Source organism: Cricetulus griseus, chromosome 2 (genome assembly GCF_003668045.3).
Source record: "Cricetulus griseus strain 17A/GY chromosome 2, alternate assembly CriGri-PICRH-1.0, whole genome shotgun sequence".
NCBI classification, from domain to species: Eukaryota; Metazoa; Chordata; class Mammalia; order Rodentia; family Cricetidae; genus Cricetulus; species Cricetulus griseus.
In genome coordinates this window covers 433,202,531-433,219,064 of record NC_048595.1, presented here as the reverse complement: position 1 = coordinate 433,219,064, position 16,534 = coordinate 433,202,531, and the positions used below count along the sequence as shown (strand labels likewise).

The 16,534-nt window shown below is 39.3% G+C and overlaps 1 protein-coding gene across 3 annotated transcripts in view; it reads left to right on the top strand.

Annotated features, from left to right (window-relative positions):
- Dock10 (dedicator of cytokinesis 10) overlaps positions 1-16,534 on the top strand; it is a 245,931-nt gene that overhangs the window by 157,981 nt on the left and 71,416 nt on the right. For all 3 annotated transcript variants that reach the window (XM_027397356.2, XM_027397359.2, XM_027397357.2), the window contains exons 15-21: positions 4,690-4,812; positions 6,929-7,008; positions 9,127-9,314; positions 10,211-10,276; positions 11,883-11,975; positions 16,025-16,148; positions 16,338-16,459. In XM_027397356.2, the coding sequence (XP_027253157.1) occupies positions 4,690-4,812; positions 6,929-7,008; positions 9,127-9,314; positions 10,211-10,276; positions 11,883-11,975; positions 16,025-16,148; positions 16,338-16,459 (796 nt within the window). The remainder of the gene's footprint in view (positions 1-4,689; positions 4,813-6,928; positions 7,009-9,126; positions 9,315-10,210; positions 10,277-11,882; positions 11,976-16,024; positions 16,149-16,337; positions 16,460-16,534) is intronic.

Genomic DNA, 16,534 nt, shown 5'->3' with positions numbered 1-16,534 from the left:
GTCCTACTTTGCAGCTAACACAACAGGCATGTGCCTATAATCTGCATCAGAAGCTATGACTTTGAATGTTTTTATGTTGTCTATTGTTTTAAATAGAGCCACATCTAAAGAAATGTTAACATAGTGTCATTGTCATACACATCATCAACTCTGCACAAATTATTCCAGCAAGATAGCTTATCCTAAAGGCTTCTGACCTACAGACAATAGGGGCATGGTCCCACATATACTTGGCGATCTTAGTACCAAATCAAAGTCATAACTTGTTTATGCATAACTGGCTTAGTAAACTCAATGTTTGGTCATCCCAAGAGCCTAATGGACATAAGATAAGGAGGGGCAGTACCTACTTTCCTGTCCACCTGCATGCTTTCATTTATACATAGAGCTCTGCTCTGTATGTCACTGTCCAATGAGGCCATCAAGTTGATCACCTAAGCTGACTTTGATGTGAGTGTTGCTTGCCACAGAGAGTTATATCCCCAGTTGACTCTGGTGGAAATGCTGAGTTCTGGGACACAAGTAGTAGACCGTCCATCCCAGAAATGGAAGCCCTGTGGAAAACAGAACTTGCTTTTTCAGATCTACTGACACATCATCTCCAACTGTCCTTCTCATTACATCTGCATTGCTATAACAATTCCTTAGATGGGGGAAATCCTAGCATAGGCTCATAGGAAAACAAATCAGGATCACAACGAACCAACTGAATTAAAAGGCGGTAATTCCAGGCCTAGAACAAGGCACCCTCTTGGTGAATATTGACAGCATTACCTCAAAGGCAGCCCTTTCAACTCCAAAGGAGTCCAGAAGGAAGGGTTGACCTCTTGGGTATTCTTCAGTTCACCCAACTTCCGTTGAGGAACACATTCAGAGAAAACCCACCAGTATGTGTCAGAATGCTACAGTCATTATTTAAAACTGGGCACTGGCAGATAGAAGGATAGAAGCACTGGTAAGCCCAGACAAATCCCTGCAGGCTGCAAGGTCTGACTTGCATTCAGACAGCCTTGCAGCAAGCCTGGGAGAGCCAGGCTACTGAACCTGGAAAGCACAGCAAAGCTGATAAAGTAGGTCACCACCTTCACTGAGCAAGGCCCCTCTATGGGTCCCTAGTCTCATCTGTAGACTGGAGCAGAAAATACCTGTCTGGTGGCAATATGTTCTGTTAACTTCTGATATACAAGGATTTGGTACAAAAGATGTCATGAATATTATTTTATCTCTCTTTTCCTACCTTTCTTTACAGAGACAACTAATGGTAGACACACAAAAAAAGATGGTATATGCATTGCTGTTCTTTATTCATTATTATTATTGAAAGTCATTGTGGAGTTCGTATTTATGCCCCACAACTCCCATTTCTTGTCAGTTTGGGTCAGTGAAGAATAGTGTGGAGGGCAGAAGTAAAGAATGTGTCAATTACTGGCAGAATGGCACTTAGAATTAACACCCTGAATCTAAAATTGTCAACAAACTGTGAGGAAGACAGATGAGGTTTTCATGGAGTCTGAATGTGTTATCAACCCTTAGAGTAATTGTTTCTAGGAAAGGAAAGCTAGTGAAGCCACAAGCCCTTGCTGTATTAGGGCTCAGTTAATAGTGTAACTGTTGCCTAGTAGGCTGTATACACCACCAATGAGTTTAACTTACATGAGCTGCTCTGGCAAATGAGGGAAGGAAAAAAAAATCACTGAACATATGTTGGGTCATTTGTGTTATCTAGCCTTGAAAAGTGCACAAGCCCAAAGAAACAAACCCTCCCCCACCCTTCAGGGAAAACATTGCTTAAGCTAACAATAGGCAGGACCCTCAGGAGGTCAGCTGTCACTGGCATCACTCTGGAACAGACCAGCTCCAGGGCATAGGTAACACATTGTTGGTTCTGTTTATTCTCCATTGCCTTTCCTTCGTGCTTTATTTTCTATCTTGCAGTTTGTTTCACAGTATAGCTCTGAGTGTACCCTAAAACATTTGCAAGCAATTGTAGTTAAAATAGTAGCATCCTCAGTTGCTTGAAACCAGATTTCCACCCAGCTGCTGCAGTACACACAGATCTCGTTGCTGTGAGCATCTATCTAATTTGAAATGTATCTGGTATGTTCTCAGATTTGATACCAGCTGTACTGCCACCTTTTAGCAAAAAGATTATCTTTTGAATAGGTGTAGAAGAGAGAGAGAGCGAGCGCTATGTAATATACTTTATAATTAACAATTCTAAAAGAAGTTGAATTTACAAATATGTCCTACTGCAATTGAACTGTTTCCATACATATCACCTGCAAGATCATAGGGGCCCAAGTCCATGCCAGGATTTGTCTCATATTAACTTATAAATGACTAACAGACAGTGCTCAATTTTCTTTAAAATTGATCAGGACTAACATTAATTCTCTTGTCTGTACATCTTAAGATGCACAAGGCAGCAGTATCTAAGATTCTCATGCTGACAACATCCCAACAAGGTGGTCCACCCCTACGTGCACCTTCCAGTGACAAAGCTCCTTGTATACCCTCACCAGGTCCTTCTCTGTCTTTTTATAGTTCTATTATTATTAGATAATTCATTTATATGTCATTCAAACAATTTACTTTTTTTTCTGCCTTATGAATTCTAGGCAAATGTTCTACTACTGAACTACATCCTTGGTGAGGTGGTTTTTTTTTTTTTTTTTTTTTCTATTTTGAGACAGATCCGTCTGTGTAGATCATCATGGCTTTGAATACCCGGTCCTCCTGTTGTCTTTACTAGCCCAGTACTGAGATCGTAGTTGTGTGCCCATGCTGGGCCCTAGCAACCACTTTCGTCTTTCATCTGCTGTATCCACACACAAGAGAAATGTCTAAATCCCACATGATGGTATATGGCCCTGCCCTTAGCACTTGAGGGAGTGATGAAGAATGATCAAAACTGAAGATCTCAGGCTGCACTACACTTCATGAGTGGCCCTTCCAAGTGAAGGACTTGCCACAAAACAGCTGTGGATATGAGCAAAATGGAGTTTATGGCTCACACAGATTAAATATTTATGCAAAAGTCATTTTAAGTTAAATGCCTTGAAATTCTTATTAGATTTTTGTGTATTAATTTTGTGGGGTGGGGGCAGGGGAGGGTATTCACAGCTTGCCTCAGCACTCATGTGGAGTTCGGAGGACACTGTACAGAAGCCGGCTCTCTCCTTCTACCATGTGGGCCTTAGAAACTGAACTTGGCGGGCAGGCTTGGCTGCAAGTGCTTTTGCCTGCTGAGTTCTCTCTCTCTCTGAGTTAGATGTTTTTGTTATTATTTCCTGTTGCTATTGCATTAAAACTTTATCAAGGAGAGATTTTTTTCCCCTCACTTACTACTTAACAAGAATTACAACGAAACTGGAAGAAGACAATTTCAAAGCATCTAAAAATATCATTTCAATACATTTTTAGCCCATGTTCCCCCTTTTATGTTAATTTACACTAAAAGTCTATGACTGATATCATTTTCAAAGTCATTTCAGCTACTTCATTAAAATACTTGATTCATTTAAATGATAATATATTCTAGCTGAGGCTCTGAAACTAGAAGGAATAAAAATCCAACATTTCTCTGAGGTTGAAGAAAAAGCAATTATATGTGGGCTGAATTTTTCTTTGATGCATAGTAAGTAAGGGTTGGGGCTGACATCAGCGAAGTGCATGTGAAGCCAATATTGCCTGACCTTGCTTCATAACTCAGATAAGAGCAATTATGTATCCTAAGTAAGGTGTCATAGTTCCCATGAAATAAACCAAGGAGGGAAGCAATATAATGTTAGCCTTATTTAATGCAAAACTCTGACTCATATTTCCTGCATTTTAATCTTTCTTTCTGTCTGAAAAGTTAGAACATGGGCTTGGTTAGCTTCACAAAGGCATTTTAAGAATCTCACCTTCGTTCCACAGTCATAGCTACAACCTGATCCTTGTTTCATAAATCCTAATGACGGCACCCAAAGTGTAGTGGCCCCTTCTTGCCCACATTAGGGTGCCTTGAGCAAACAGTTTAAAGAGGTCCTTAGACAATAGCTCAGTCAGTGAAATGCTTGCCTTGGGAACATGAGGCCCTGAGTTTGAGCGACAGAACCTAGGTTAAAAAAACCGGACACGATGGTGCATGGCTATAGCCATACCTCCATAGAGGAAACAGACACAGTGGGTACTTCAAGATTACTGACCAGCCAGCCTAGCTAGTTTGGTGAGTTTCAATCCAGTGAGAGGTCTTACTTCCCAAAACAAGGTGGATGGAGCCTTACAAGCGCGCGCGCGCGCACACACACTCACACACACACACACACACACACACACACACACACACACACACACCAGTGCAACTTCACCAGCATAAACACACATTCAAAAATGAATATATTCCTGCTTTTCTCAATTCCCCAATACTCCAAGATTTTGATATGGTGATAAATGAGAGACAACATAACAACAGTTGTAGCAGGAACTGTTCCCACTTTAGATACACAGTTGAAAATGAAGAATGTGACAAAAATGTGGTGTGTATTAGTAAAAGCTCTGCCTAAGAACTGGTGTCTTTTTATTTTGATAAGTCCCTTGAGTTCTTTCAGTCATAAATTAAAATGGCCATTAATTATCCTCCTTAGAAAAACAATTTCTTAAACAGTAACACAATATAAGCCCCAATAAACATTATTTTTCCTACAGATCTGTATTCAAGGACAACCAGGGAAATGTGGACAGAGACTCAAGATTTTCACCATTGTACAGACAAGAAAGTAGCAAGATTTCAGCTGAGGACCTGCTCAAACTGGTATCGGACTACAGACGGTAGGATTTTCTGGATGCCCCTTTAAGTAACCTACACTGGCTTCTCCTCTCTCCATAACACCTGCTGCCCTGAATCTCAACTGTCCAGACACCTCCCGAAAGATGTCTGGACACAGATGGCTGTCTGGTAACTTCCCTTTCATCTAAATTGTGCCCTAAGAGTCCGTTTGCCAGAATTGTACAGAAGTGTTATACCATGTTGGTCTATGTCATTCATCTATAGTTGTGTGACAACCCATCCCCAAAACTCAGTATCCAGAAATAGCATTGTTTATGATACCTCTGACCCTGTGGCTCCAGTTTATCTCTTCCACACATGACATTGGCTGGCAGAGGTCAGTTGGGACTGGAGAATCCTCTTCTTCCCCACGGGAGCCTCTTCTTGAGATGTGTAGATGCCCTTATTATACAATTTATCTTACACTATTAACCTCTAATACCCAGAGTGTTCTTGTACTCCTTAGCCTTGATAATGGTTTTGTTTCACCTGCCTAAGAATCAATAGTCTCTTGTCAACTAATTTTATATAACCCTCAAAAATATTTTATATTCAAACAAGTGTGGCCAATATCTTCCGCAGCATCAGTAAATTATTTGTATCTATTTAAAAAGAAGGGATGTTTTATCTATCATCATCGTCATTATGGAAGTTATTAGAACATACAATTGGGATGAGAAGTAGACTTTTAGGCAAGACCCTGTACTCATCTTAATTCTATATAGTCCAGACAGAGTAATATAAGGGACATTTCTTCCCTTCATTCATCAAAAATCCTGGTCAAAACCTGTAGCCAGGTCTTCACAAGGCTCCTCAAGTTACTATGAGAAAATAAAAAGGGCTTTTCCTTTTGCCCTTTTGACAGTTTTCTAAGACTCGAATAGCTGTAATGATGAGCAGAATGGAACATGAAAAGATTTGGGAATAAACTGATACAACAACCAACAAAACAAACACTGACAGACCCCATGTTGTCAGTGAACAAAAAGAAAGTGTAAATGGCATGTGAGGGGTACCTAGAATACACACAGCAGTGCTGGCATTAATCAAAACTGATTTCTCCTGGTGGCCAATTTTCGTGGTATAAATTTGTCATTGCTGATCTCAAGCCACCAATGCAGTTCACTGAACATGGAGCTGGGAAGAGAGGTGAAAAGATGGGGCTCAAATAATCTTACAGTTCCAGGCCAGCCTGGTCTACAGAGTGAGTTCCAGGCCAGCCTGGTCTACAGAGTGAGTTCCAGGACAGCCAGGACTGTGACATAGAGAAACCCTGTCTCGAAAAACAAAATATAATTAAATTTAAAAATTAATAATAATTAATTACAGTGTGTGTATGAGTTATTTTTCCAACTGATGTGGCCAAATATCTGACAAAAACAACTGAAGAGAAGAGGGTTTACTTTGGCTATATGCTCTTAGGGGATATAGTTATCTGTGGCACAGATGGCATAATGGCAGGAGCATTGTCAGCTGGTGACATTGCATTTGCGGTCAGGACGCAGAGGTGCACAGTGAAGGGAACTCCAATGCCTGTCCCCAGTCACTGCCTTCCTCTAGCAAGACTCCACCTCCTAAAGGTTCTTCAACCATCAAAGAAACAAGGAAGGAAACAGAACCCCAGAGTCAAAGAGTGATGGACAATAGGAGAGGGAAAGGATACCTAGAAGTAGTCAGTTCTTTGTTATGGAAGAAGGATAAACAAACTCTTAGCAACTGCAGCAAAAACTAACTTTGGCCTGAAAAATTCTTCAAACTCACTTTGACAGTGAAATGCTTAAGCAAATTCAAATAAATCTTACTGACAAGACCATATTATTTGCTATTATATTCATCTGACCACATGTACAAGTGAAGTCAGAGAAAATAATATCTGTAACTTTAGATTCCTTCCCGAATTTTGTTTTTATTTACACCAGCATATATTTTTTACAGGAATCAAACTAACCAAAGAGGGGAGGCAATCAATATACCATTACTCTTTACCCTTCTGAAAGCTCAGAATTATAGTGCAAAATGGGTTTTCTTTGAACATGAAAATAATAGTGTGTGTGTGTGTGTGTGTGTGTGTGTGTGTGTGTGTGTGTGTGTGTGTGTGTGTGTGATATCCTTTCACAGAGCTGACCGGATAGGCAAAATACAGACCATCCCTGGAAGCCTGGATATTGTGGTGGACAACATTCCCTTGGAGCAGCCAAGTATGATGCCCATGTCCTTGATGTCACAGTTCATTTAGAGACTTCTGAGTATCTTGTGGGAGATTATTTGGTTGTTTTGTTGGTTTGTCAGTTAACTGGTTGATCCCAAGATTTGGGTCATTTGGAGATTTTTGTCTTCCAAAATGGAAAGTAACTTATTATACTATAGGAATCTGGGACTTATTTGTCCATTGAAACAAACAAATGAGTTCATAATAAAAACTATATCCTGGATAGCTTAACTATTTTCTGCTATACAAATATTTAACATACAGCAAATATTAAAGTATTCACATAATCCTTAAAACCCTAGAGTGTTATGAGGAAGGTCAGGCTCAAGCAGATGAATAGTTGTGGTTACATAGTTTATTGTTTATGATTTAATAAAGTTGCCTGGGAATCAGAATGCAAAGCCAGTCACACTAGTTAACTGGGCAGTAATGGCAAACACTGTTAATCCCAGGACTCAGGAGACAGAGGCAGATGAATCTCTCTGAGTTCAAGGCCAGCCAGGGATACATGAGAGTGAGTCAGTCTAAAAGAGTAGCAAAGCTCGCACCTTTAATCCCAGCACTAGAGAGGTCTATAAGGAAGAAGCAAAGGCTCTCATGTGAGACTTAGTTTCCAGTGACAGGGAAGACATGATCTCCATTTCAGCCTTGGTAGAGGTAAGAGCTACTAGCTGGCTGCTTTGCTTTTCTGATCTTCAGCTTGGACACCAATATCTGTCTCTGGGTTTATGTCATTCATGATACAAATAGCTAACAGTTAGAGAATTGAAATTCTGTCTAGTTTCCCTGACTCGAGTATAGACTAGTTCTGCCATACCACACTGACAACAAGTTGTTTCAGGCACTGGGCACAGCCACCTACATGACTAAAAAGTTATTACATAGAATTTCCACCTTATCTGGAACATGGTGGGGGTTTCCAAATGCAGAAAGAAGTTTTCTTGTAATAAATGATGACTGGTAGAGACTACAGACAGGTAATATTAGGATGGCCATCCATAAGTTTCCACAAATCATTTTAGTACAAATTATAATGAGAATTCACCAGGCAGTGGTGGTGCACACCTTTAATCCCAGCACTCAGGAGGCAGAGGCCCGCGGATCTCTGTGAGTTCGAGACCACCCTGGTCTACAAGAGCTAGTTCCAGGGCAGCCTCCAAAGCCACGGAAAAACCCTGTCTCGAAAAAAAACATTATAATGAGAATTCTAACTTAAATTCTGACTCCAAATCATTTTCACATTGATTGATGGCAAATAGCAGAGGACAAACTAAGCCATTTCCTCCATGTGATTTAGGGAACAAGGCTTTATTACTTAGAGAAAAGACAACACAATAGAAGGCTAAATACTCTCTTTGAAAGAATGCTAGAGTATTAGAGAAATTGGAGAATATAACAAAAACATTATAAGTGACTCCTGATTAAATATTAGAATTATCATCTGATTCCCAAGGTTATGTAGCCCATCACTTTGCTTTATCTCAGTCTATGAATGTACTTTATGGAAAAAAAATAAGCAGCAGGCCTTTTTCTCTTTCAACATGGCAGTTTCCTCCGTCAAAGAGTGTAATGACAGAAGTTTTGACTTATACATTCCTAACCATCTTTATTTTTTCTTAGGCTATTGCTACAAAGTTAGATTTTTAAAGGTGGTAAAATTTTAAATGTACTGAGAGCTTTAGACACTTGCTGTAAAATCATTCCATATATGAAAAATTACTATTATTTCATCTGTTACTATAACTAATAGACCCACTGAATAACTTTATTCTGCTATGCAATAATATGTATTTTTTATTTATAATAGCAAGTGATGGTCAGTGGGTTATGCCTTATCTTTTAAAGTCTACCTAGTATATTCTATATACAGGAAACTTTATAAAAAATTATAAATCAATCTCAAAGACTTTCCATGTCTCTTAGCCATGAATTTTAACACTAAACACCTAACTTTCTCAAACCCAATGTCCCCATCTCACATTTTCATGCTCTGGTAGTTTAATAGCAAATTTCCCTTTTAAATAGATTCACCTTAAAATATGTTAAGTGTTGCTCACTTTAGAAGATCCATATTAAATGACAAACTCTCATTTTCTGATTTTTTAAGACTGTGTAACATCGTCCTTTATCCCTGTCAAGCCTTTCAACGTGATGGCTCAGTCAGAACCTACAGTGGAGGTGGAAGAATTTATTTATGACTCAACAAAGTATTGCCGTCCATACAGAGTATACAAAAATCAAATTTATGTCTACCCCAAACACCTCAAGTACGATAGCCAGAAATGCTTCAACAAGGTATGGCACACATTTCTGATGCATTAACTTCTCAGTTCACTGTATATAGATGACACAAGATGCTTCTTAAAAGAGCAGCTTCAAATAACTATGAGCCCAGACTTGAAGGAAATGCGTAGCCAAGGGTGGGTTCATCCTAGAATTCACTTTAGGATTATTTAAAGATGAATGCTTTTTCAGCATCTTGAAGTATTACAAAAGAGTTATCTGGGCCCACCAGCTCACAAAAAAAAAGTGAGACTTATTATTAATTCTAAAAGCTTGACCTCTAGCTTAGGCTTGTCCCACTAGCTCATACAACTTAAATTAACCCATTTCAATTCATCTAAGTGCTGCTATGTGACTCGTGGCTTTCACCTCTCCTCCTGCATGCCTTATTCCCTCTCCATCTGGCTGGCAACTCCACTTTTCTTCTTCCCCGAGACCTATCTGTCCCCAGATGTCCCACCTAACCTCTTCCTACCTAGCTATTGACCATTCAGCTCTTTATTAAGCCAATCACATCTTCACACAGTGTAAAGAAATATTCCACCTCGGTTATCTTATAGTTGTTCATCTCTGAATTGTTTGAAGATGCATGGTTGTGTAATACATTAATAATCCTTTCTAAAATCAGCCTGACATAAATTTGATCTAGACCATTTTTTATAGTTTCTTATAATACTCTGAAAATAGCAGGCTTAGTCCTATACTGTGAGCTTTTTTGCTTCCTTTAAAAATCTCTCCAAATCCTGCTGTTTCTGAGGACCATGAATAATGTCATAAGACAATGCTGGTTATTCTGCATTTTTTTTCAGATTTAATTAGAAGCTACTTATTTTAGGCTCTTATGTTATTTGGGGTGCTATTTAAGAGGAAATTACCATCTCCATTTCCCCCCCTCACTATAATTTCAGGCACGAAATATAACTGTGTGCATTGAATTCAAAAATTCTGATGAAGATGGTGCCAAGCCCATGAAGGTGAGTCAAGTCAACTGGGGACACAGCATGAAAGGCAAGGCAGGCACCTTAGTCCTTTACACCACTGGGGGATTTTTACATGAGTATAGTTAAATGAGGAGCAATTTCAGGCAGTTGTTTTAGATTGCCTGAAAATGTATGTGACTTAACAGTCATCCCTGACCCTGTCTATCAGAAACAATAGTCTCCCACAGCTCTTTGCCTCATGATTTGGAAAAAGGGAAGTCATTATAATGTGAAATAAATACAATAATTCCCCGTGAAGAGGTTGCATAAAATAGTCCACCTCTTGATTCAGCTTGCTTCATTTGTAGCAGTGCAGCCAGCCTTCATGCTCTCTTCATAGAAGGGCTACTATAGTCTGGCTTATTGGTTAATGCAGGATGTCCCCAGAGAGCTCATATTTATGAGCAGGATGGTTGGTTAATGCAAGGTGCCTCCACAAAGCTCACATTTATGGAGCCAAGTTCCAGGAGACTAGAAAATGGCTCTAAAAAGGCAACTCACATTGTTGAACACATGAGTTAATGATATCACTATTTTGATCTATAAAACTTTAACTGGATTGCCTTTTCTAGAGTTCATACATGATATGCACTGTTTTTTAAGGGTATCAAATAAAAAATAGCCTATAAAAATAAAGAGGAAAGCTATTTGTACTAAGTCTATGGTCACATCTTCTACGTTGCAGTAAATCACAAGGAGGAGATAGTGAAGGACCAAGATAGTGTCTAACTAATCCTACCATTGCCTCAGGCTATTTCTCATAATACCGTCAGGTATAAATCATACTTTGATTCATGCTAGCAGGGAATTTGTAGTCTTATTCCAAAGAGTGGGGTTGAATTTAAGAATGTGGGATAGGGAGGCATTCTTCAAGATAATCTTGAGCCACTGTGAGCATCCATACCAACTGAGCTTTTAACAACATTAGTATCAGGAGAGAAAAATTAGCATGTAATAGCATTGTTAAGCAAACATGACAATGACCAGGTGGGAAGCACAGCAGGCCTGCCAGAGCAGGGAAGGAGGGCAACAGCAAGTGTGGGTTCCCTGCTTCATTGTGTTATTAACACCTCCCAGCGACATCACATGACCAGATCTAAGACTAGAAGAGAAGTCATGAGCTCCAGACATATGTGTCCTCTGACCGGTGTGATTCATGAAAGCCTATGCAGTCCTCTGGCCTGATCAGAGGCTGAGATCAAAAGCTGCTACCTCTACCTTCATGAGTAGGAATTGGTTTACATGGAACTGAGGTCCAGCCAAGCCTGAGGACCTTAACTCTGTCAGGAAATCATCCTTAAGGGATCTGTCTTGAACATTAATTCATATTTATGGCAATCAAAAGTCATACAGTGACTTGGTTCAGTTTTTAAACCACGTGCCATACCTATGAGATAAATACAAGCTTTTAAGATGTCCTTTGATGTCTCTTGGCATAGTACACACAGAACAATGTGCCAATGAATTCAAAGTTAACTGGATGTCATCCTAGGAAGTCAGTCACAAAGTGTTCTGGAATTGGGAACTGAAGAATTGACTTTTTTCACTTGGGAATATTTTCAGGCTCTCACGATTGTTTCCCTCATAACTTTCTAAACAGTGTATTTACGGAAAACCGGGAGGGCCGCTCTTCACTTCAGCAGCCTACACAGCTGTGCTGCACCATTCTCAAAATCCAGATTTCTCCGATGAGGTAAGGACCAGGACCCCACAGCCTCTACCTAAGACTCATGGGTGAGCAGGTCAGGAAAATCTTGTCTAGACCACATCTCAAATTGAGGACAGTTGACTACACATCCCAAGACTCTAAAGTGGCACTGACTGAAGTGACACTGGCTGGTGATAATCCTGGTGTACATTGCAAACTCCTGCAGTTGAGTACAAGACTGACCTTCCAAAAAATGATGGTTTTATTTTAATCTTTCTTTTCAAATGAGACTATTTTTTCTCATTTATTTTATGGGAAATTTTTAATAAAGATTATATTAGAAAACTTTACCAATCGGTAGGAGCATTACCATGTTATAGCAGGAAGACTAGATGTGAAGAATTCACACTATTGCTCATACCTGCATGAACTTCACTGGGCTCAGTCCCCTCATCTCATGATTAGAAGTGTGACTTGCCCTGGGAAATTCAACACTTTTATTGTACATCAAGCATATAGGCATCATCTCATTTAACTCCTCCAAAGCTCTTAGAATCTGGCACTGTTACAACCTCCTGTTATATAGATGAGGGTACAATGGCTCAAGTAACTTTGCCAGGGTCATAGAACTACAAAGGGACAGTTAGCATTCAAACCAGGCCATATAACTCCAGATAGAAGTTCCCACTTCCTGTAACTCATAGAAAATGTCACTTGTCTAGTGGTAAGTTGCTGCACATGTATTTGCTGTGTTGTAAACAGCCTGAGGCAAGTTTCAGTGGTTAATTCCAGCTTCTAACCATAAGACAAAGATCTGAACTACTACAACTAGCTGAGACTTTGTAAGAGTCCCTTTATGATGCTATAACAAATTAGCATCCTTTAGTTGCTTAAAACAATGCACACCCTTAACAGCTCTGGAGGCTAGAGGTCTGGATTGGCTGTCATGTGACTGAAATAATGCCGTCAGTGAGGCAGTATGATCTCTAGAAACTTTTAGAGGAAGATCTGTTTCCTTACCTCTTGCATCCTCTAAACACCACCTCACACCTTGGCTTGTGACTCCTCTCCTGCCTATCTTTTAAAAGGACCATGGGGGAACTGGAAATGCAGCTCAGTTAATGAATGTTCACCTAGCATACATTAAGCCCTGGGTCATATTTCTAGCGAGACATACAACTGGGTTTTGTGATCACAGCCCTTGGGAAGTAGAGGTAGGAGGGTCATAAATTCAAGATAATCCTTTGCTATCTAGAGGGTTCAAGACCCTGGTGAGGTGTTGGATCCTTTCTGAAAAGGAAGGAAAAGAAAGGGAGGGAAGAAATAAAAGCAAAGGAGGAGGGAGGGAGGGAGGGAGGGAGGGACAGAGGGAGGAAGGGAGGAGGGAGGGAGGGAGGGAGGGAGGAGGGAGGGAGGGAGGGAGGGAGGAAACTCTTTGTGACCAGGTTGTACCCACTTGTAATATCTGATGTAATCTCAAGTTCCTTGCCATAATCCTATCTTGAACTTCATTTTGCCTTGCACAGTCACATGTTCATGGATTCTGGGTTTTAGAACAGAGAGTCATCTTTGGGAGCCATTCTCTGTCCACCATCCATGCGATACATTTGCCATTTTCAAACTAATTAAAAGAATTCCCTGACCTTACCTCCTACTTCCATATCTACTTAGCACTCTTATTTTCCCTCCATCAATCCAGCTCATAGGGTTAAAAAAGAAAAGAAAAGGCTAAGGGAAGGAGTTATTGTCACATTACAGAATATCTACCATATTGATTGACCTTTTGACAAAACTCGTGTGAAAGAGCATTTTTTATAGACGTGAGAATTTCATAAATTAGTGTTCTCAGTGTCTCAATGCTGTTAAGTCTGACTTTTAATCTTTTTTATTTTCTTGTATTTCCTGGAATCTCATAAAACCTATGAGCTTTTCCACATGGCATGTAGATTATTAATCACTTAGGGATCTTTGCAGCACAGATATAATACAAACATTTTATTTTCTTGATTACAGGGGAAATGATTGCATTAACTTTAAAGTGGGTATAAGTTATCCAAAGCATTGTTATAATAAAATGTAACTATTTGCAGGATTTTTAAAGTGAGGGTTTGTGAAGCCATGTTTTATGTCAACTTTACATAAGCTAGAGTCATTTTAGAAGAGTGACCCTCAATTGAGAAAATGCCTCCACCAGATTTACCTGTGGGAAAGCCTGTGGTATATTTTATTTTATTATTGTTGAGTGATATTGGGTAACCCAGATCACTGTGAGCAGGACTTCCCCTGGGCTGATGGTTCTGGATGCTGTAAGAAGGTAGTCTGAACAAACCAGGAAGAGCAAGCCAGCAAACAGACTTGATTCCTGCCATGAGGTTCTTACTCTGCCTTTGTTTCTGCCTGACTTCCTTTGATAATGGAATATGACATGGAACTTTAAGCTTAAATAAGTCCATTTCTCCCCAAGTTGTTTTTGGTTATGATATTTTATAACAGCAATGGAAACCCTAAGAGATCAATGCTTTCATTACCATTTAGTTAACTGGAATTCTTGAACACTTGGTGCATTGCTATGTAATCTTGAAGTTCGCTAAAAAGAAATGTTCTAGTGTTCTGCTTGTTCTTATGGATTTAGAATTGTCTATTGGCTTTTGTAGCTATATTAGTACACTGTTATATAAATAAAATATCAGTTTGTAACTCATCAAAATCCAAGGATCCTCAAACTATGTCATACATCAGAACTATCTGGAAGACTCATTGAAACAGAATACTTAGATTCAGTTTTTCAGCGTGTCTGGGTTGAGTTCGAGATTTTATGGTTCCAGGTGACAACCATGCTAACATTGCAGGGACCACACTGTGAAATGTCATTTCTTAAACAGAATGAAAATAGGGCTGGAGAGATGGCTCAGAGGTTAAGAGCACTGACTGCTCTTCAAGAGGTCCTGAGTTCAATTCCCAGCAACCACATAGTGGCTCACAACCATCCATTATGAGATCCGGTGCTCTCTTCTGGTGTGCAGATATACATGGAAGCAAAATGTTGTATACATAATAAATAAATAAAATCTTTTGAAAAAACAGAATGAAAATAAACCAGCCAGATACCCAAGACATCAAATTAATAATCTATGGGTATTAGTTATTGCTTCGCTTGACTATTCTCAGAACAACTTAGTGACTCAGAAAGCTAAGTGCAGGTTACCTGGACAGGCTCCTGGAATCCTGGTGTACAGGAATCATCAGAAGGCATAGAACTGTCTTGAAAACCTGTTACTAACTCTACCATCTCTTACTCACCCAGAGCCCCCAGTATCTTTGGCCTTGAGTCCCACCTCTGTCTTGTCCCTTCACAAGACAACAGGGATATTGAATGCATGTTACAGGGCTTTGAAACCTAAATTAGAAAGGTCCTGTAAAATGTAGATGGTTATTTCAAACCATTTCTTTCCAGAAATATGGAATAACCCATGTCACATTTATGTTTTAAATTTGTGTTTAATCAGAAGCATCATTAGTAAACCTTCAATACAGTTTTATAAAATGACACATTGCTTGCTATGACAAAAGTCATTTCATACTTTTGTGTTGTATTTTAGAGAGATAGAGAACAGGCTTCCAGTTACCTTGTTTACAGCCACAGTTCTCAGTGATGTGCACATGAATTGCCTGGGTACCTTACTAACATGCAGATTTGGATTCTGGGGCAGTGTCTGAGATTCTGAATGCCTAACAGGCAAGCATCCATTTAATCCCATGACCACGAGCATCCTCTGGAGGACACAACTTTCGGTTTACATAATTTATGGAGGTTGTTAATGCTTGTCTTCCTACACTCTGTAGTTCTGCTGGTGAATGTTCTAGAATCCATACTCTAGAAACACCAATCGTGTAACAAGAAGTACTACACCATCTAAATTATCGTCTACCACAGTAAGATGTAAAAACAACTTATTAATACATTACAGCCAGCCAGTTGGATATTTATTGAGAGTTGAATTGTTTTGACTAAACATGAACCTAAATTGCACACTTGTGCTAATGTTAAATAAATTATTTTAATCTCAATCCAAATGTGATGTCTTTCATTGCAGGTGAAAATTGAGCTACCAACTCAACTCCATGAAAAACACCACCTTTTATTTTCCTTTTATCACATCACATGTGACATCAATGCCAAAGCTAATGCCAAAAAGAAAGAGTCTCTGGAGACTTCAGGTACTTACAAGAAGTGACCTGAAATGGGTCAAGGTGGCATATGTTTTAACTTGAGTTGGAGACCATTTTGAAGAGACATGCTTTATTGATTCTTAAATGAAGCTGATGTTTATAGTGACAAATGGTGTATTTGTACTTCTTAGCATAGAGGTTTATGTTCAAAACTTTCTCCATGTTGTTTCTTTGCAGTGGGATATGCTTGGCTTCCTCTGATGAAACATGATCAAATAGCTTCTCAGGAGTATAATATCCCGATAACAACCACCCTGCCTCCTAATTATTTAAGCATTCAAGATTCTACAAGTGGAAAGGTATTGAGTAGTATATAATTTCCAAGAAAAAAATTTTAAAGCTCAGCTATGAAACAAGGCTATCTTTTTTCCTCT